This window comes from Aquarana catesbeiana, linkage group LG05 (genome assembly GCF_042186555.1).
Source record: "Aquarana catesbeiana isolate 2022-GZ linkage group LG05, ASM4218655v1, whole genome shotgun sequence".
Lineage (NCBI taxonomy): Eukaryota > Metazoa > Chordata > Amphibia > Anura > Ranidae > Aquarana > Aquarana catesbeiana.
Genome location: NC_133328.1, coordinates 636,051,708 through 636,073,656, shown reverse-complemented (window position 1 = coordinate 636,073,656; position 21,949 = coordinate 636,051,708). Strand labels below are relative to the sequence as shown.

Sequence of the window (21,949 nt, the reverse complement as noted above, 5' to 3'; positions counted from 1 at the left end):
GCCCTCATGGCTGCTTTTTCTCATGGTCTCTCGGATACCATCAAGGATGAGATAGCAGCCCGTGATATACCCACTGAGCTGGAGAAGTTGATAACGTTTGCCATCCTCATTGACTCCAGACTCAGAGAAAGACTTCCTTTTTTAGGAGCACTTGCGGAAGCCTCCTGTACATTTGTCTCCGAACTTTGCAGTCCCACCCTTGCCTCCATCACTGCCCATGCCTCCTGGTACAGAGTCGGTCTGTGAAGGTGAACCCATGCACTCGGGCTTCATGTGTCTCTGCGGATGAGAGAACCTTTAAGAGGAGGGAGAGTTTGTGCCTTTATTGTGGCCAGGCAGGTCACTTTTTGAAGTCTTGTCCTACCCATCCAGGGAACGCCCGAACCTTGAGGTGCTGTCACGGACAGACATTAGGTGGCGTTATTTCATCCCCAGTTATACAGAAGGATAAGTTCCTGTTTTCGGGCTGAGTCGTCTGCCGAGATACAGGCTCTAATCGACTCTGGGGCTGTAGGCCTGTTCATTGATGCTGCCTTTGTATCGAAGCACTCGATTCTGCTGCAGCTGCGCGACACTCCACTTGCCATTGAGGCTCTTGACGGGAGACTTCTACAGCCTGCCCATGTGACTCATGAGACTGTTCCGTTGTCCAGTGCCGTAGGGGCTATTCACCATGAGATAATCCAATCCAAGTTATATCCTCACCTAAGTTTCCGCTGGTTATTGGTATCCTTGATTACAGAAGTACAACCCCTCTTTTTATTGGCTCCATGCTGAGGTTCTCTCCTAGTTGCCACAATGCAGCAAGACATGCTTCCAGAAGGTAGCCAAGGTCCTGTGCACCTCTTCACTCTCCTCCCTATCAGAGTAGTACTGCCTAAGGTCAAGCCGGTAGTTTGCCTCCACACCGGTCGTATGATTGCGCAATTGACCTTCAACCTGGTGCCGTACCCCCTTGTGGCCAGGTTTACCCTTTGTCAGTCTTGGAGGATAGGACCATGGAGGAGTATGTTGCACATGCACTTTCTTGAGGTTTAATTTGCAAATCCTTGTCTCTTGCTGGTGCCGGTTTCTTCTTTGTGAAGAAGAAGAGTAGTGAACTAAGACCTTGTATTGATTATAGGGGTCTCAATCGTTTCACGATAAGAATACTTATCCGATTCTGTATATTACGGAGTTATTTGACCGCCTCAAGAAAACAACGGTTTTCACAAAGCTTGATTTGAGAGGGGCATACAATCTCGTGAGGATTAAGGAGGGCGACGAGTGGAAAACTGCGTTTAATACCAGAACAGGCCATTATGGAGTACCTCGTAATGCCTTTTGGCTTTTGTAATGCCCTGGCAGTTTTCCAGGAATTTATTAATGATGCCCTCTGAGATTTGTTGCAGTTATGTGTGGTGGTTTATCTCGACGATAACCTCATATTTGCCAAGTCCCTGGAGAGCCACCACACAGATGTCGGTCGTGTGCTTCAGAAACTAAGAGAACAAATCTCTATTGTAAATTGGAGAAGTGTGAATTCCATTGTGAACAGGTTAAATTCCTGGGCTATGTAATTTCCACGGCTGATTTTTCGATGGACCCAGAGAGACTTGCTATCACGTACCTGGTAGAAGAGCCTGAATGGACGAGCAAGGCCTCCCTTACCACTCTGACTTAGGGCCCCTGATAGAGCAAACAGAAGGCACCAAAGTACCAGCGTTGCACGAGTGCCAGAAAGTCTTTGGTGGCAGCAGGGCGGCTGGTTCCGGTCATGCTGGAGAGACACAGGAAAGCTTCCGCAGAAGACTAGCAGATGGCAGCAGGTGCAGATGACAACGACAAGTAGCAGGGTCAGACAGGCAGGGTCATACACGGCAGATCAAATCGGGTACTAGGTGCAGGCAGGATCGTAGTCAGGAACAAGCCGGGTCAAACCAGATCAGGGAGAAAAGGGAGAAAACAGAAGATTAGTCACAGGACAAGCCGGGGTTGGTACAGGCAGAGTTCAAGGGAAGGTTACAAGACAAGCCAGGAATCAGGATACAGGTTCACAGGGTGCTAGATACTCAGAAGCTGAAGACAAGGCAGCACCAGGCCAGGTACTAACTGGACTTAAATAGACTGTTTGGCACCAACGTGGGCACGCGCTGACGCACACGGGTGCGCGCAGGTGCCGATCGTGCACGGGGATGCGCGACGGCTACTGTTTGCACTCCTGTTCGCGCATGCGCACATCTATGTGCCAAAGCCCGGTTTCTGTGTGCAACAGGAATATGTCTTCTTCTGTGCCTTAGACATCTTCGAGGCTGTCTGCTGATGGGTGTATCCTGACACTTGCAGCAGTCCTACAGTGGCCCCGACCCATGGGTATACATCCTCTGCAGTGTTTTCTTGGCTTTGCCAACTATTATCCAAAGTTCATTCGTAACTTTTCATCTCTGGTCAAGCCCCTGACTTATATGACCAGAAAGGACGGTAACCCACAGAGTTGGTCTCCGGAGTCCATTAAGGCCTTTGAGAGTCTCAAGGCTGCCTTTGTTTCTGCTCCTGTGTTGGCACATCCTGATCCTATGTTACCTTTTATTCTTGAGTTTGATGCTTCTGAGACTGGAGTTGGCGCCCTTCTGTCTCAACGTCCTACCTCAGAGTGCTTTGCATACTTGTGGCTACTTTTCCAAGAATTGTCACCTGCGGAGTGCAATTACGAGATTGGTGACAGAGAGCTGTTAGTGATCATTTTAGCCCTGAAAGAATGGAGACATCTCCTCGAAGGTACCACTGTGCCGGTTCACATTCTTACTGACCATAATAATCTCACATTCTTGTATGAGGCTAAACGCCTCTCTCCCAGTAGGGCGCGATGGGCTCTTTTCTTGTCTAGTTTCAATTACATTGTCTCATTCTTGCCCAGCACTAAGAATGTAAGGGCTGACGCTTTGTCATGACAATTTTCCTCCACTTCCAAGATGGAGTCGGTTCCAGTGCCTATGATTCCACCTGATCGTATTCTGGCTTCGGTTCGCACCAGCCTCACTTATCCTTTGGGTGACAACATTCTTCCCGCTCAGGTCCATGCTCCTCCTGAGAAACCTTGTGACCGCTGCTTTGTCCCAGAGAGTCTCCGTACTGCCGTGCTCCAGACTAGGGATGAGCCGAACACCCCCCGATTCGGTTCGCACCAGAACCTGCGAACGCACCGAAAGTTCGCACGAACGTTAGAACACCATTGACGTCTATGGGACTCGAATGTTCGAAATCAAAAGTGCTCATTTTAAAGGCTAATTTGCATGGTATTGTCCTAAAAAGGGTTTGGGGACCCGGGTCCTACCCCAGGGGACATGTATCAATGCAAAAAAAACTTTTAAAAACGGCCGTTTTTTCGGGAGCAGTGATTTTAATGATGCTTAAAGTAAAAAAAAAAGTGAAATATTCCTTTAAATATCGTACCTGGGGGGTGTCTATAGTATGCCTGTAAAGTGGCGCGTGTTTCCCGTGTTTAGAACAGTCCCTGCACCAAATGTCATTTTTTAAAGGAAAAAATCTCATTTAAAACTGCTTGCGGGTTTAATGTAATGTCCGGTCCTGGCAATATGGATGAAAATCAGTGAGACAAACACCATGGGTACCCCTCAGTCCATTACCAGGCCTTTTGGGTCTTGTATGGATATTAAGGGGAACCCCGCACCCAAATTAAAATAAGGAAAGGTGTGGGGCCACCAGGCTCTATATACTCTGAACAATAGTATACAGGCGGTGCAAACAAGACAGGGACTGTAGGTTTGTTGTTAAGTAGAATCTGTTTGTCATTTTGAATGGGTACATGTTTAGCTTCAGCCAAAAAATCTTTTTTAAGCTTTTTGGAAAACATAGGGAAGGGTTATCACCCCTGTGACATTTGTTTTGCTGTCTTTCCTCCTCTTTAGAAGATTTCACCTCACTTTTTGTCCTAATGACAAATGCTTTTTGAGAATTTGGGTTTTTTTTGTGGAACAAGGATTGGAAAGCATCAGTGGAAAGGAGAAATGTTTTTCCCATATTAACTCTTACAGGAGAGTTTCCCTTCCTAGGGGTAGATTTCATCTCACTTCCTGTTGTCTCCTTCCGTTTGCAAGTAGGAGTCGTTTGTAAGTTAGATGTTTGAAAGTAGGGGCCTGCCCTATATACTCAGCAGAAATTTGGGCCTTAGTTGTTGTTGTGGCCACAACACTGTAAGCCCTCACAGGACCCTGCTGTGAAAATATTAGATCAAGAATTGTAATTACATGCCCCTGTTGAACAGGGGCAGAAAAATTGGGCCTTTGGTGGTGGTGGTGCTGGTGCCACAACACTGCAACCCCTCACAGACACTCTAGTTGGAATGCTGGAACGAGCCCTGCTGCAAAGTATTGCATCAAAAATTGTAATTACACGCCCCTGTTAAACAGGGGCAGAAAAATTGTACCAAAAATGTTCTTACAAGCTATCAGCGTGATGATTGAGGAGGAAGAGGATAATTACTCAGGGATAGTCACTCAGCATCAGCATAGGCAGTCTTTGAAGGGATCTGAGATTTCACAAAAAATTATTCGGTTACATCAGCATCAGGTGCTTGGTAGCTGGTGGTGATCCAAGACTGATTCATTTTTATGAAGGTCAGTCGATCGACCGAGTCGGTGGACAGACGCACCCTGTGATCGGTTACCACGCCTCCAGCAGCACTGAATGTGCGTTCCGAAAGAACGCTGGATGCAGGACAGGCCAGTAGCTCAATTGCATACTGTGCAAGCTCTGGCCAGTGATCCATCCTCAAGACCCAGTAACCCAGAGGATTTTTGGTGGGAAAGGTGTCCAAGTCTGATCTTGCCCTTAGGTATTCCTGCACCATGTAAAACAGACGCTGGCGATGGTTGCTGGAACCGATCATACCTTGGGGCTGCGGACCAAAAAATTGTCTGAACGCATCGGTCAGACGGCCACCTTCTCCACCGCTCCTTCTTTGACTGAACGAAGCCTCAGCAACACGTTGTCCAGAAACAGGTGTTTGTAACCTCCCAGTCTATGGGAACGTGTTGCACAGACCTTTCTGCAAGGCCTCCCAAAGATGTTTCATCCTCTGCTCCCTCTGCGATGGCAAGATAAGGTCCGCAACCTTACCCTTGTAACGTGAATCAAGGAGGGTTGCCAGCCAGTATTGGTCCTTCTCCTTGATACCACGAATACGAGGATCCTTCCGCAGGCTTTGCAGGATCAGGGAGGCCATGCAGCGTAGGTTTGCTGAGGCATTCGGTCCGGAGTCCTCTGGGTCACTAAGGACGACATGGTCCGCAGCCACCTCCTCCCAGCCACGTACAAGTCCATGTGTTTCTTGGGACTGATCCCTTAAAGACTGCTGCTGATGCTGAGTGCCAGGCTCCACCTCCATACTGACACAATCTTCCTCCTCCTCCTCCTCCTCCTCGTCCTCTTCCTGTGTGATCGGCGGGCACGCAGGAACACTGTCTGGATAAAGGGGGCCTTGAGAGCTAAGGAAGTCCTCCTCTTCCTGTCTCTGTTCTGCCTCTAGTGCCCTGTCCATTATCTCACGCAGCATGTGCTCCAACAGGTGGACAAGGGGGACAGTGTCACTGATGCATGCACTGTCACTGCTCACCATCCTCGTGGCCTCCTCAAATGGTGACAGGACAGTGCATGCATCCCTGATCATGGCCCATTGGCGTGGGAAAAAAAAAACAAGCTCCCCTGACCCTGTCCTGGTGCCAAAGTCGCACAGGTACTCATTGATGGCCCTCTGCTGCGTGTGCAGCCGCTGCAGCATGGCCAACGTTGAGTTCCACCTGGTGGGCATGTCACAGATTAGGCGGTTCTTGGGCAGGTTAAACTCCCTTTGGAGGTCCGTCAGCCGAGCACTGGCATTATATGACTGGCGGAAATGCACACAGACTTTCCTGGCCTGCCTCAGGACATCCTGTAAGCCCGGGTACCTGCCCAAGAACCGCTGCACCACCAAGTTAAGGACGTGAGCCAAACAGGGCACATGGGTCATTTGTCCCTGTCGGAGGGCAGAGAGGAGGTTGGTGCCATTGTCGCAAACCACCATTCCTGCCTTAAGTTGGCGTGGCGTCAACCACCTCTGAACCTGCCCCTGCAGAGCTGACAGTACCTCTGCCCCAGTGTGGCTCCTGTCCCCCAAGCACACCAGCTCAAGCACCGCATGGCATCTTTTGGCCTGCGTACTTGCATAGCCCCTTGAACGGCTACGGAGCACCGCTGGTTCCGAGGACAAAGCACAGGAAGAGGCCATGGAGGAAGAAGAAGAGGAGGGGGTGGAGGAGAGAGGTGTGTCACAATCATTAGCATTTTGGAGGCGTGGTGGCGGAACAACCTCCAACACTACTGCACCTTGTCCTGCATCCTTCCCAGCTGCCAGCAGAGTCACCCAATGCGCCGTGAAACTTAGGTAACGTCCCTGTCCATGCCTGCTGGACCATGAGTCAGCGGTAATATGCACCTTACCGCTGACTGCCCTGTCCAGCGAGGCATGGACATTGCCTTCCACATGCCGGTAGAGAGCCGGAATCGCCTTCCGTGAGAAAAAGTGGCGTTTGGGTACCTGCCACTGAGAAACTGCACATTCCACAAAACTCACGGAAGGGGGCAGAGTCTACCAACTGAAAAGGCAGCAGTTGAAGTGCTAGCAATTTTGCCAAGCTAGCATTCAACCGCTGGGCATGTGGATGGCTGGGAGCAAACTTCTTTCGGCGGTGCAGCAGCTGGGGCAGGGAAATTTGCCTGGTACAATCTGACGTCGGTGTACCAAAAGCAGATTGCCCACAAGTACTTGGCTGTGACACACCTAATTCTACACCTTCATTACTCTCAGTGCAGGTCTCAGAGAGGACTGAAGGTCTAGTGGGGTTGGAAATCTCAGCTGATGAGGAGCAAGGAGAGGTCCTCTTTGTTCTTTGGTGTGGGTCTTTTAGATACGCTTGCCAACGAACTGCATGGCAGGTCAACATATGTCTGGTCAAGCATGTGGTACCCAAGCGGGAGATGTTTTGGCCACGCGAGATACGCTTGAGACATATGTTGCAAATAGCAGTGGTGCGATCTGATGCACTCGTCTCAAAAAAGGCCCACACCAAAGAACTTTTTTGAATAACGCGCAGAGACTGCAGCGCCCTGCACATGTGGAGCTTTGGGGTGTGATGCAGTCAATGTGCTGCCTTTAGGCTGGCCCCTGGAGGGCATCCTGCCTTGTTGGTGATGTGCCTCCTCCTCCTCCTCCTCTCTCCTATCAGGCATCCACGTTGAGTCAGTGACCTCATCATCCCCTCCCTCATCACTGGAGCAAACCTGGCAGTATGCTGCAGCAGGGGGAGCATGACTGCCAGATTGCTGTCCTTCTTGGGCACCCCCTCTGTCTGTGCTCCTGTTACTGCCTTCATCGAGCTCAGTATCATCATCAGAGCCTTCCAAACGCTGGGCATCCTCCTGGAGCATGTACCCAACACTGTGGTCAGGACTCCTCAGGAGGACATGGTGGGGCTAGTGAAGGAGTCACTGATGACATTGAGCCGAGGGAAGAGGCCGCTGCTTTGCCAGACAAAGTACCCTGGGCATGGGTGAGAGAGGATGAGGAGGATGAGGATGGCTTGGTCATCCACTTGACCAAGTCTTCCGCTTGTTGCGGCTCAACACGGCCAGCTGCCGAAAAAAAGGCCAAGCGTGTCCCACGGCCACGTGCTGATGAGGATGCACCATCTCCACGACCAGCACTAGACACAGAGCCTGCTTGCCCTCTCTTATTGGCTTGTGACTGTCTGCCTCTCCTTCTTGGCCTTCCAGACATACTAATGGCCTGTAGCTGCACTAAGGATAGAGAGATAGAGAGATATAAATGTACTGATACTGCAGCTAGCAAAATCAACTGCCTGCCTGTAGTATGAGAACACCACCAACCTTCTACAGGTAGCTTTAGCTGAACACTGAGGTGGACGCACCCCACTAACTTGTAGGTTTAGCAGAACACTAAGCAGGACGCACTGCACTAACTGTAAATAGTCTAGCTGCCTGACTGTGATACTAATAGGATCAAAAGAACACCAGTAATTTTCTTCAGGTAGCTGTAAATACTGTAACAAGACAAGCCTGCCTGTCAGTAGGAAGATAACAGGAACGGATCTAGCTAAACTGAATACAGTGTATATATATATATATATATATATATATATATATATATATATATATATATATATATATATATATATATGCGCAACACCTGGGATGCATATATATATACACACAATACACTGTAAGTGCAGCTAACTGACTGACTGTCCTGCCTAATCTAGCTAACTCAAATGAAATGACACTGTCTCTCTATCTCTCAGCACACCGGAACACACTGCACAGGGCCGCCGTGTAGGCGGCCTTATATAGTGTGGGGCGTGTACTAAATCCCCTGAGCCATAATTGGCCAAAGCCTCCTTGGCTTTGGCCAATTACGGCTCTCTGTTCAGGCGGCGCTGTGATTGGCCAAGCATGCGGGTCATAGTGCATGCTTGGCCAATCATCAGCCAGCAATGCACTGCGATGCCGCAGTGAATTATGGGCCGTGACGCGCCACACGAATTTGGCGCGAACAGCCCATATCGTTCGCAATTCGGCGAACGACCGAACAGCCGATGTTCGAGTCGAACATGGGTTCGACTCGAATACGAAGCTCATCCCTACTCCAGACTTACCATTCTCCCAAGGCTGCTGGCCACCCTGGGAAGAATCAACTATTTTGGGCCATTTCCCAACAATTCTGGTGGCCTAGTCTATGTGCTGATGTAACCGAATTTGTAGCTGCCTGTTCCATGTGTGCTCAGAGTAAGACTCCACGACACCTTCCAGTGGGCCTCGTACAACCCATACCCAAATGGAGAGAGGCCCTGGACCCACCTGTCTATGGATTTTATTGTGGAGCTACCCAACTCCCAGGGCAACACAGCTATCCTTATGGTGGTTGACCGGTCCTCAAAAATATCCCATTGTATTCCACTTAAGAAGTTGTCCACTTCTAAAGGAATTGGCTTCCATTTTTGCTTGGGAGATCTTTTGCTTACATGGGCTACCCAAGGTCATTGTCTTGGACAGGGGTAGTCAGTTTGTGCCCCGGTTTTGGTGAGCTTTTTGTGCAGTTTGGGAATTCAGCTTGCTTTCGCCTCTGCGTATCACCCGCAGAATGAGCCAATCAGTCCTTGAAACAATTCCTACGTTGCTATATTTCTGACCATCATAACAACTGGTCAGACCTCTTACCGTGGGCGGAGTTTGCTCACAATAGTGCCTTGAATTCTGCTTTCTGATTGTCCCTGTTTATGGCGAACTATGGTTTCCAACCTTCCATGTTGCCTGACTCGATTGTTCCGCAGATTATTCCTGCGTTAGAGGAGCATCTCCGTGGTCTTCGTTCCCCTTGGGCACAAGTCCAGGAGGCTTTACAACATGCTAATGATAGGTACAGACTTCATGCTGACCGCAGACGACTGCCTGCACCTTCCTACCAGGTTGGGGACAGGGTCTGGTGGTCATCTCGCAACCTCCAACTTAGTGTTCCTTCTCTGAAGTTCACACCTCGGTTTATTGGGCCTTTCCTTATTCTTTGCAGGATTAACCGAGTGGCTTACACATTTAGACCTTTCTTCTAATATGCATATCTCAAATGTATTTCATGTCTCCTTATTAAATTGGTTGTAAACTCACTTTGGAAAAAAATAAAAAAACTAACACCTGCAAGACAAAGGCATAATGAGCTAGTATGCATAGCATACTGCCGCGTCCTGTCTAGGGCGCCATGGGCGGCTTTGTTTCATCTGCGTGCAGTACGTTTGGTGGCAATCGATGGGTGCCTTTGATGCCCGGGTGGTGGCACCTCCCTTCCCACATGCACGTCACGTGACGTTGGGGGTGTGGCTTGGCTGTGCCCATATAGTCCTCTCCTTACCGGCCCTGTGTCCTGGTCGGATTCACTTACACACATTGCACTCCACTGGATCATGACATCTACATTTCTAATTTGAGGTACTATCACTTGTTTTGGGTTTACTTATTTGACGGTTTAATCGTACATCCTTCCCTTTATAATTCCTTACATGTTAATGTAACTACTCATTATATCCACTTACTCTCAACTCCTCTGTTATGAGGACTCTGTCACATTTACTAGCACATCACATTTTCCCTATTCCCATTGTCAATATAAGAAATTCCGTTATTATGGAGGCTTATATAATTGCTATTACTGTTATTGTTTACACAGCCCTCAACAGATGTTATTTACACATATCCCCAGCCCTGAATGGATTTTGTGTCGATGGATGCCTATCCACATTGGGTGAGGTTTTGGTGTGGGTCGCGGTCATTCTACACGCTGACTCAGTTCCCGTGCCTGACATTACCGGTGAGCCTTCGGCATCCAGTGCCACACCATGCCTCCTATGCACAGCAGAGCATAGCAAACAGCACAGCACAGCAGTCCTGTTTGTAAGTACTACTATGGGATTGGTTTCATTCCAATATGCATATAATTTCTTTTGCTATATGCCAACTATTGGACAATTATGTATTTCATTTCAGATCATTATCACGGGCTTGCTCCTAAAGAGTGGTAACACCAAACCACGAAACGTGTCGAGCTAGTTTTTAATGATTATGTCATATTTTATATCAATTTTGGGGTATAGGATCCAGGGTCTCTTTCCCAATACACCTGGCAGATTAGAGAGTTCGGAGGTCATTTAAGTTATTGTAGTTATTGCTTTGATATGTTAATAACCAACATGTATGTGTATATAGATAAAACTTATGGGTTATACTACCACTATCAATTATTGTTCCTATCTTGCTAATCATGGTCCTATTGTACCCAAATAAACAGATTTATATTTTTACTATTGATAGTTGGTTATCCCTGAGACTGCATATTTTATACGTGTGTGTGTGTGTGTGTGTGTGTGTGTGTGTGTGTGTGTGTGTGTGTGTATAATATATATATATATATATATATATATATATATATATATATATATATATATATATATATATATATATATATATATATATATATATATATATATATATATATATATATCTGAATTTGTGGGTTATATTACCACTATCAATTACTGTTCTTATCTTGCTAATTATGGTCTTATCGTACCCAAACAAGCATATTTATATCTATACTATTGATAGTTGGTTGTCCCTGAGACTGCATGTATCATAGCAAGTCCCTCCTGGTCCCATTGTCCCCCTTTCCCTGCATTCCTCACCCTGTACAAAGCTTTCTGAGAGAGAGCCCGGTGAGTGCCACTTAGTGACCTAAAAGACCCCAGGGAGCAGCTGGCTGAGCTGAAAACGTCAGGAGTCATCTAGGAGTCCAGAAGCCCTCATCCTTCAACTATCATGGTGGTGAGAAAGAAGAAAGGAACGCTGTGCATTGACTTCCAAACCTTGAACAGAAGGACTATCCCTGATCAATACACCAACCCTCGTATTGAAGATGCCCTTCAGTGCCTGACCAGGGCAAGGTGGTTTAGTATGCTGGACCTAAAGAGCAGTTACTACCAGATCTCTATGCACCCCGATGATAGGGAGAAGATGGCTTTTATCTGGCCACTGGGGTTCTATGAAATCAACAGGATGTCCCAGGGATCATCGAGGGCTCCAGCCACATTCCAGCAGCTGATGGAGCATACAGTCATTGACATGAACTAGATTGAGGTCTTGGTGTACTTGGACAACATTGTCTTCAGGAGAACCCTGGAAGAGCATTTAGCAAGGCTTGAGAAAGCCTTTGAGAGGCTTCATAAGAAGGGCTGAAGTTGTCGTTAGAAAAAGTGCCAGTTATACCAAACCTCTGTCACATACCTGGGACATGTCATCTCAGCGGGGCATCGCTACAGACCTGAAGAAGCTGGAGGTGGTCACTACTTGGCTCCGGACGAGGACTGATGGAGCTGCGATCTTTCCTCAGATTCTGCTCCTATTACCAGAGGTTCGTGGTGAACTTTGCGAAGATTGCTCAGCCACTTAACGAGCTGCTCCAGGCTGAGGTGGAGAATAAAAGGCCGAAAGCTGAGTAAGGTAAGGCAAGGGGCTTGGAGGCCAAAGGGAGTCTATACAAGAGCAACGGACTCTCCACTGTGAAAAGCTTTTCAAAACCTCAAGAGAAGCCTCACAGAAGCACCAGTGTTGGCCTATGGAGACCAAGCCAAGCCCTATGAGCTTCATGTGGATGCTAGGGACTGAGTGGAGTTCTGTACCAAGAACAGGAAGGTGGACTCAGGCCCATAGCATATGTGAAAAGCACCCTTATGGACTCCAAAACAGTGCGCCTGGAATAGAACCGATTGCAAATGAAAGACAGACTGTTGTACATAAGGAGCCTCTCTGAGGGTCCTGATGAAAAGTGGCAACTATTCCTTTCGGAGAAACACCAACAGACTGTGCTGGCTGCACTCCATAATGAACATGGCCATCTAGGCCCAGATAGGACCTTTAGTTTTGTCAGGAATAGGTCCTATTGGCCTAATATGAGTACTAAAAGTAGAGAGCTACTGTCACCCCTGTCTGCCATGCATCCAGAGGAAGACTTTGCCAGTCAAAGCGGCACCCATGGGACACTTACAAAGTCTAGGGCCTATGGAGTTAGGTTGCATTGATTTTCTGTGCCTGGAACCCGATGCTGGTGGGAGAAGTAATGTTTTGGTGGTGACCGATTACTTTACTCGATACGCTTAAGCCTATCCCACCAAGGACCAACAGGCCACCACGGTGGCGAAAGTATTAGTGGAAAGGTTCTTTGTGCACTATGGCCTGTCTGTGCAAATACATTCAGATCAGGGCAGAGATTGCGAGAGCAAACTTGTGCACCAGCTATGCCAGCTGCTGGGCATAAAAAAAATCCAGAATCTCTCCATATCACCCACAGGGAGACCCTCAGTCTGGAAGGTGTAATCACACCTTACTGAACATGCTGGGAATCCTACCACCTGGGAAGAAGCAGCACTTGGGTAACCACATTGCTGCCACCTTTCATGCGTACAACAGCACAACGAGTGATGCCACCGGGTACTCCCTCTACAGACTAATATTTGGAAGAGAGGTCTTCCAGTTGACCTGGCTTTTGAAATGTCCACAGACCATACATCCCCAGCTTCCTACAAGGGATACTTTGACAGACTGCGGAAGAACCTGAAAACAGGCTTAGAAGAAAGCAGCAGAGAATGCTACAGTTCGAGAGCAGAGGAACAAAAATAAATTTTAACCTGAGAATGAAAATGTAGGTCCTCCAACCGGGAGATCGTGTATTGTTTATGAACCTGGGGGGTGCCTGAAAAACACAAGTTGGTAGATCGCTGGTGACCTAAACCCTATATTATCGTAAGAAACTTCCCGGGCTGCCAGTCTACCAAATTCGTCCTGAGGGGACAACAGGCTCTTTGAAGATGTGGCATCAAAATCATCTGCTTCCTCTGTCTAAGGCTGTCCGAGTACCTCAGTCCACAACCCCCCACCCTGGGTGCTAAAATGCCACCTCTTAGAACCCGAGTGCACCGGGGGAGTCAGAATAACCAAGCAGCCGTGACAGAGGATGACAGTGATGAGGAGGAGATAGTCCCTTGCTGGCTATGGTGAACCAGGAAACCAGCTCTGGCTGCAGGGTCAGAAGTAGAAATTCTACCTCCCACTGAAAAGGCAGGAGAGGTCAAAATTGAGACAGTCCATCTCAAGAGGAGAGCTATGAAGACCTGATCAACTTCAATGATGAAGATCTTTTGCAGCCCAGGTAAGACAGTTCTTTGGCAGCTGGAATCCCACTTGCAGAAGATGAGATAGACTCCCATGAAGGCAGGACTTTTACAAACCCTGGTGGCGATATCACGGTGCTCTTTCCCTGAACTGGATTTAATTCGGCCACCTTTGGACCCTTTCAGTCCTGATGATAATACCAGAAATATGGACTTGATAACTGAAATACATCACAGGTGATATAATTTGCTGCTTAGTCTAGTCTGCATCTCCCCAAGGTAATACTTCAAATCTGGCCTGTTGGTGGTTCCTGAGGACTGGAGTTGAGAACCACTGTTCTAGGGGAAAGCTCAGATGAACTAACACCCACTATTCAATGACAAAAGCTCATGCCAGATCCCACTACTGTCCATTGGGTAGGGGGTGACCTTAACCTGCCCTCTGACACTACTGGGTGGGCCACAGCAATAGCCCTGGTCTGTAAACAGACCGATTATGAGCTAACTCAAGGTATATATAAATGGTTTCAACAAAATCCAGAAGTATGCAAAAAGCTGTTGAGTTTAAGTTATGGGAAAGAAAAATGCAGCTCCAGGTTGAGTGATTCCAGGTGAGCTGGGGAGAGGACTCCTCCCACGGATGCAAGCCCCGGCTCGCCTGCCATGTAAATTATATAGAGGAAGAAATTGGTGGCTGCACAAACATGATGTAACATCACAGGAGAGTTGCATCGGGTAGACATGTATCACACAGTTACATTGTGCTTATTCATTATTCATGTATATATATGTTTCAACAAAATCTGGAAGTATGCAAATACCTGTTGAGTTTAAGTTATGGATGATGTTACAATTTGTGTGTGATAACTTTAACTTTGATTATCAACTAAGTAAATGTTCTGTGAAGCTATTGCCTCTTTGGAGGACCAAAGATTTTAAGTGGGGGGGAGGATGTAGCCAGGTGCTGAATAAACTTAGTTGTGTTAGTGGAAATTCGGTAACAACATCTGCAGTGAGCTTATTTCCCCTCTAGTGCTCAGTCTGAGCATTGTATCATCATTTCCTGAGGGCAGCTGCAAGCAGAGACCTCACATGAGAACAGAGGCTCTTGGGACCTGTAGTCTGTGGAAGCCAGGATTCGCACTGAAACTGGACTATTGGGGACTACAAGTTTCAGCCAGCTGGGAGGAAGAACAGAATGCTGGGAGAGGTGTTATATAGCCTGACCAAAGTCTCTTGGGACCTGGGCCTTCAGCTGCAAGCAGAGCCCTGGTCGGTCGGAGGAGTACGATCTGGCGTTGCTGCCTAGGCAGCGGGGATGGGCACTCGGCGTGTGTGTGTGTGGGTAGATGCATCCAGCTTCCTGTTGGTTTGGTGACAGTTGATGTCACCTTCATCGTAGATCCTACTGCATCACAGCGCAGTAATGTGTGTGGCCGGGAGTCTCCATCTAAGCACAGATTCTGCAGGAGCCTGCTCCAGGATGTGTCCCTTCTTATTTCCTTTAGCCTGGTGCCGTTTGGATTGGTGAGCTGGCAGAAGCCCACCCTCTATACACTCTAAAGACACTGCATGCAGATACCTTTACTAAATTATTTTGCACCAAAGTTCTAACAAGGAGACACTTTGCACTTGCTATTTACAGTATTGGAGCCTTTATACTGGAATCTCTCTTTATGAGCCTTTATTAAGCTATCTGAAGACACAGAATCTCTACATCACAGGGACCTCTCCACCTGCCCCACTTTAAAGACCTGATGCATAATATCTTCACCCAATGAAGGGGAGCCCTTCCCAAACATATCTTTTTGGTTGGTTCTATATTTGTGTCACTGTGTTTATTGGGCCTGTGGCGTCAGGGGTTGAAAGTGAGTAATTTGATATATAAAAAGATCACTGTCTTTCCTTTTCACACCTGTGGTCACAGCCTCACTTCCAGGTTTAACCAATTACATCTTTCAACTTAAAGTGGAGTTCCAACCATATTGCAGCCCTAAAAGGATATACATTTTTTTTTTATTCTGTGTGAATACCTTTATTTTATATGTGTCTGCGGCACTTCCGGTACGTAGGCATCGTCGTCAGACGATTCCCTTATCGTCATCATCAATCCCAGAAGTCCATGGATTATCTGATTCTCTTTTGATTGACAGTTCGCCACAACTATGGTGCAGGAACTTCCATCGCCATGGCAACCTGCAATCAGCAAACTGCACAGGCGCAACATCCCAGCATGCACCTAATCCCGGAAATAGACACAAGCGGGATTCAGATGCCCAGAACCGCGATGACCCCTGCCTGCTTCCGAGATCAGGTAATTTTTTACAGATTAAAATAAAAACCACACATAGTCACATTTGCAACAGTATCCAAATAGGACTGTACAATCTGTGCCAATCATGGGGGTGCTTTTAAAAAAAAAAAAAATGATTATTGTGACTGGAGCTTTGCTTTAATGTAATTTTACTTGCAATACATTTCTGTGTTAATTGTGATAGTGTAAAACTAGAAAATAGTATCGGCCAAGTTATTACTGCTTTATATGCTTAAAGATATCTAAAGTAAATCTATTTGGTAACTTTATTGCAGTTTGATCTGTGTGATTGCATTACTAACTTTGAAAACATGTCTGAACCCAGGGTGTCAGAGGTGACGGGAGCATTGGAGGGTTAGGACAATCTTTGGGGTCAAATAAATTTACAAAAAAAAAACAGCGCTGGCAACTAGCAAAAATAAAAAGGTGAAAAAAGTCGCTACATAAATGCGACTATACAAATTGCATTTGGTGAAAAATATGTGATAAAAATATTGTTTCTATTTATCATAAACCCTCTAAAAATATACAATATGTATAACCATAAACAATCAAAAAAGTGTTGGTGATGTTCACCTCAATAAACAAACCATTGTGAGTTCAAAAATGAATAGAAATGTTCTTTCAGAGAAACAAAAACAACAATGACGGCAGACTTCCACCTTCTCATCCAAAAGGTTGATTACAGTCACCTGGAATACTGCGGTGGATATAGAGAGATGGGATAAAGCTTGGACTGCTGATGCTATAATAGAATAACCTTGGGAGCCGCGGGCATCATTTTCCACCCAAAAAACAAGAAGAAATATATATGGTGTAATACTGTGAGATAAAAGATCAATTGCGCATGATAGCGCTACTCACGAAACGTATATGCAGAGCAGGCATTCAGAATTTGTCGGTGATCACCGCTGTGATAGCGTGCGCTCCACTGACTACAGGAAACAGCGTCACTGGTTTTCAGACGTGAGCCGGATATTGCGTCAACGCGTTTTACACCATATATATTTATTCTTGTTTTTTGGGTGGAAAATGATGCCCGCGGCTCCCAAGGTTATTCTATTATAGCATCAGCAGTCCAAGCTTTATCCCATCTCTCTATATCCACTGCAGTATTCCAGGTGACTGTAATCAACCTTTTGGATGAGAAGGTGGAAGTCTGCTGTCATTGTTGTTTTTGTTTCTCTGAAAGAACATTTCTATTCATTTTTGAACTCACAATGGTTTGTTTATTGAGGTGAACATCACCAACACTTTTTTGATTGTTTATGGTTATACATATTGTATATTTTTAGAGGGTTTATGATAAATAGAAACAATATTTTTATCACATATTTTTCACCAAATGCAATTTGTATAGTCGCATTTATGTAGCGACTTTTTTATTTTTGCTAGTTGCCAGTGCTGGGTTTTTTTTGTATATTCATTCTAAGTCACAGTACTTGTTTCTAGCAGCTGCAATAAGGCTTGTGGTGCACTTATTAATTTTGCGAGCGCTGCTTTTCTACATATTTAATCTTTGGGGTCAGTCATCTCCCAGTAGTCCTCATGGTGGTAGCGCTACATATATAACATTGGCATATCTGGCAGGGTCGGCTTATTATATTTAAGCACCACACAGAACCATTTGCAGCAATCCCTGAAATCTCATCCTCTCCACTACAACCAATTACATTCACACGGCCATTCTCCAGAGCAGTGCTGATTGTGATTAGCTGGGTTATGGAAATTTTGCCAATACTTATCAAGGGCACTTCAAAAGATGAGGGTCAGTGTATTTACCTCTTTTATCCTCAGCAGGAAAGAATCGATCAAATCTCGGGGGGCCTCAGGCTTCAGGGTGCGTTTGTGCTCCTTCATGTATTCTAGCACAAAGTTATACAGGTAGGAGGCTTCCTTTAAAACAATCTTTGGTATTAATGGCAGCTTGAGCAGGAACGGGAAAATGTTGCAGAACTGTCCGTCAGAAACACAAGTAGTAAACAAAGTTACAATGTATGTCAATGAAAAATAAAATTACACAAATGTAACATTTTCTATGTTTTAAAATAGAAGTTGGCTTTACATTAGTTAATTTACTTTAACCTTAGTCTAAACTCTAAACCTAGCCAATAAGTCTAAAATACGATATATTTCTAAAACTGGCATATCATTGAATTCCAGAACAACTATAAAATACAATACAGTAATAAAACTTTGCCAAAAATAGCACTGTCATTTTGAGCCAAGTTTAAGTCATTCAAGAAAACTTAGAAATGTACACTACTGGTTTCCTCCACTAACCATGTAGTAGACTATGTATGTAGTCTATGTGACCATGTAGTAATGTGACCATGTAGTAGGTGCTAGTGGTAGGAAGGAAGACAAATCCACCAATGATAACCTACCATGTGCAATAGGGATGTAATATTCTTATGGTGTCGGGAGGTGCGAGACAACAGATCATGTAACTTTGGGTCTTCGTAGTTAAAATGTTCGCCAAACAACAGTGAACTCATAATATTCCCAACAGCTCTGCCCAGGATCAGAAGTGGATTGAATGGTTTTCCTGAAAAAAGGAGAAAATGTTTTACTTTTACAGCTAAAATATATATTTCTTTTACAATTTCTTTACACTTTTGAGATTAAAAAAATTAGTGCCATAAAAGTTGTCTGAAAAAGGACAGCTGTGCCACTTGGCCCATTTGGGCCTATGGAGATAGACTTTGCCATCAGGCCTATAATTTTGAGGCTCTGTAATGCTTTTAAATGAGAAACCTCTAGAGCTAAGCGCACTTAGACTTGACTACTGCAATCTTTTTTTGTGGAAGAGAGATTGTGTTTAACTACATATTTAGTCTAGCTCTGAGGTAGACCAGATCTTGAGGATGATCTAAGGTTGACTATCAAGCCAAAGTCAATCAGGGTCCAAATGGTTACTTCTCTGGACATGATTAGATTTCTTTTGAAATGAGCCAGATGTAACAGATCGAGGAAATGATGGATTTCCATGTTCTATTTTAATTTTAAATTTCCATGAATGCCTCTAGGAAATAGTTTAGAGTACCCACAGTTCAGAAATGTTCTCCATCCAGACCTGCCTGAAATCTGTAAGTCTTGTCTCATCTTGCAGGCCTGGATGGACATCCCTTCAAATGAGCTTGGTGGATTCAGGCACAGCACAGTAGGTAGGTAGCCTTAGAAAGGTTTTCACTGGAATGCCTTTCCAGGTTTGTAGGATTTTCCAGCTTATTCTGGGGCTCAGAAAAATGGTATTCTCCGCACTCAGGATACTAGCGGGATGCAGCCTCCCCTAATCATTTTCCAAAGGGAACTTACAAATAATAAAAACAAAAAGTGGGGTTAGTGGCACTACCCTAGTAGCAAATGGGTAGGAGGGTAATGGGGTATTAGTGACCTACCCTAGTGTGTTACCACACCTGAACTGTACCCAAAAGAACTAAACAAACATGTGTGATAGATAAAACAATAGTGTAGCAGGTATACACATCAAACCATCAAATACCATCTAAATATAAGGGTATCTACATCTAAAAGGTTGAGATGCAGCACCACATGAACAAAGTGAATAAAGGTTAAATTCCAACACCACATCTGCAGAGTGAATAAAAGTTACAACTCGTGTGTATCAGTAGATACCAAAAATCAAATAGTGTGAGTCATATATATGTGCTAGAAAAAAAAACAAAAGTATATTTATGCACAAAAAATTCATAAATACGTTAATTGTCCCATGTATATGATGTAAAGAAAAAAAAAAAAAAAAGAGGGTTGCCATAGTCACATGTGTATAATGTGAAAAAATACGGAAAAAAATGCTGTAAAAGGATGTCAGAAATTCCAAGGTGACCACAGTGCTCAGCAGATCAAGTGACTCTTGTGCTCCCCCTTAAGGGTCCCCACTCACCAGCTCCCCGCACCCCTGCAGGGGTAATGGGCATATACAGATAGCCGAAGGGTTCAGTATTTCCTCATGTGTCCTCCACCCGATTCACCTAGCACGGTGTCTCCTCTGATCCGTCCTCCAAAATTAAGATCTCCAGGCACAATTTCCCAGTCAGAGCTCTCCAATGTCAATATCCAGGAAAGGAAATCCAATAGTTTTCCGGGGATTGATCCTCATGAAAAAAGATCTCCCATAGTGCAGTATAGGTAGTTTATTAAAAAATAATATTAAAAACAATAAGCTTCCCACCATGTGGGTAAGCCCTAAAAAACTGCCACAGAAAATTAATGCGTGCAGGGACCAGTTCGCAGTGTGCACTCCAACTGCATTCCAGCGCCCTGCTCGTATACCGGAAATAGCGTGAGTGCGTGGCTCCGTCTTACACGTTTCGTCATTGACATTCTCAAAGGCAGCGCCATCTTACTGCACCTCACGCCTAATAAGGCGAGCGGCCGTGCGAATGGAATGTTTAGTTATTTTGCTAACAACTCTGCTGCCATAACCCTTTGTGCACTTGATGATTTGTTTGTATATGCTAAAACTACTTTATGTCATATTATAGATATGGTTCTCCTGAAGAAGCGGTGTTAACCGCGAAACCGGTCGAGAAATAAAGTTGTACACATATCTGCCATCTTAAGTGTGCGGAATCCACTTGTTCAGACTATGTGGTACCTTCCCCTTTTTATGGTCATATGTAATGTTGTTACTTTTGTCGTTTACGATCGTAATTGTATACGACATTGTAATTTTTATAAACATTGTTTCTATTAAAATTGTACTTTTATAAAATATTTCAATTTTTGTCTTTCACTCCTTACCTTTATTGTATACCTATACTCAGTACCCTAATAGTCCCCTTCTTTCCCTTGCTGGGGGGCGGGGACGCTGGTTGGCAGTAGCAGCAACTGCGACCATCGCCCTACCCTCCCCTTTTTCCTTGATCTTGACATTTTGGGATGATGGTACTTATACTTACTGTAATCTTATTGATATCTTAGGCCGCTCGTTCTGTAGTATACATAGGGTGGACAACACACCCACTTTTGTTATGTATCCTTGGGTGGACAGCAACACCTTTCGATACATTCCCTTTGTGCCTTTATCTGCCTTTTGATTTTCTTCATTGTATTTACCCACTTTGCAATTCCTTACCCCTTGTCACCATAACATAACTTTAGGGTCTGCTTGTTGCAGTTAGACATAACATGGACGAGTTAGGCACGGATTGGACGGGCTTTATGTCCAATCTTAAAACCGCATGCTTGAATGAACATAAAACTGAAGATGACATCCAAATGTTCTTTGCCCGAATGTGGAAACTTCTTAAACGTAAGTCACACTTACATTGGCATATTGAATATTTCAAACTATACGTCAGTGAGAAAATCTGCCCCCTTGGTTTAAGGGGCCAGATATTCCCCACGTTAAAAGATCCTGCAGTCGACTTCAGGAAAGCATGGGAAGACATTTTGACAAAGAATAGTCTTGAATTAATAGGACTCCTTATTACGCAGTATACTCATGACATGACCCTCCTTGACAGCGACATCGAGCGACTTAACATAGAATACTCTTATCTAACAGACAATACGATCTTTAAAAATAAATGGAAAGAGCTCAGAGAGCGCTTGGAAAGCATGAACAAGGATATCATTATTAAGAAACAAATCAAATTTGGAAAGGATAAATCAGCCTTTGCGGAGGGCCTAGCCTACCATTGGCCCGGAAGGAGCCGGGGTAGACGAGGCCCCCCCCGGACCAATAATAATAGAAATTTCACCACGGATATTGAATCGGATTCCTCCCTTTCTTCTACTATATCCTCCTTAAGCACTACTCAACCAAATACTTCATCGGCACTTAATTCTTCACGTAAGAGACTTCGTTTTGGAGGTAACACTCCACCAACGAACCCTAAAAAAG

The 21,949-nt window shown here is 45.3% G+C and overlaps 1 protein-coding gene across 1 annotated transcript in view; it reads right to left on the bottom strand.

The window, feature by feature from the left end:
- Positions 1–21,949, bottom strand: part of LOC141145581 (cytochrome P450 2C20-like) — a 165,186-nt gene that overhangs the window by 84,676 nt on the left and 58,561 nt on the right. Inside the window, exons 5-6 of the mRNA XM_073632407.1 lie at positions 18,465–18,625; positions 17,860–18,033 (exon numbers count right to left, since the gene is read on the bottom strand). Of these exons, the coding sequence (XP_073488508.1) occupies positions 17,860–18,033; positions 18,465–18,625 (335 nt within the window). The remainder of the gene's footprint in view (positions 1–17,859; positions 18,034–18,464; positions 18,626–21,949) is intronic.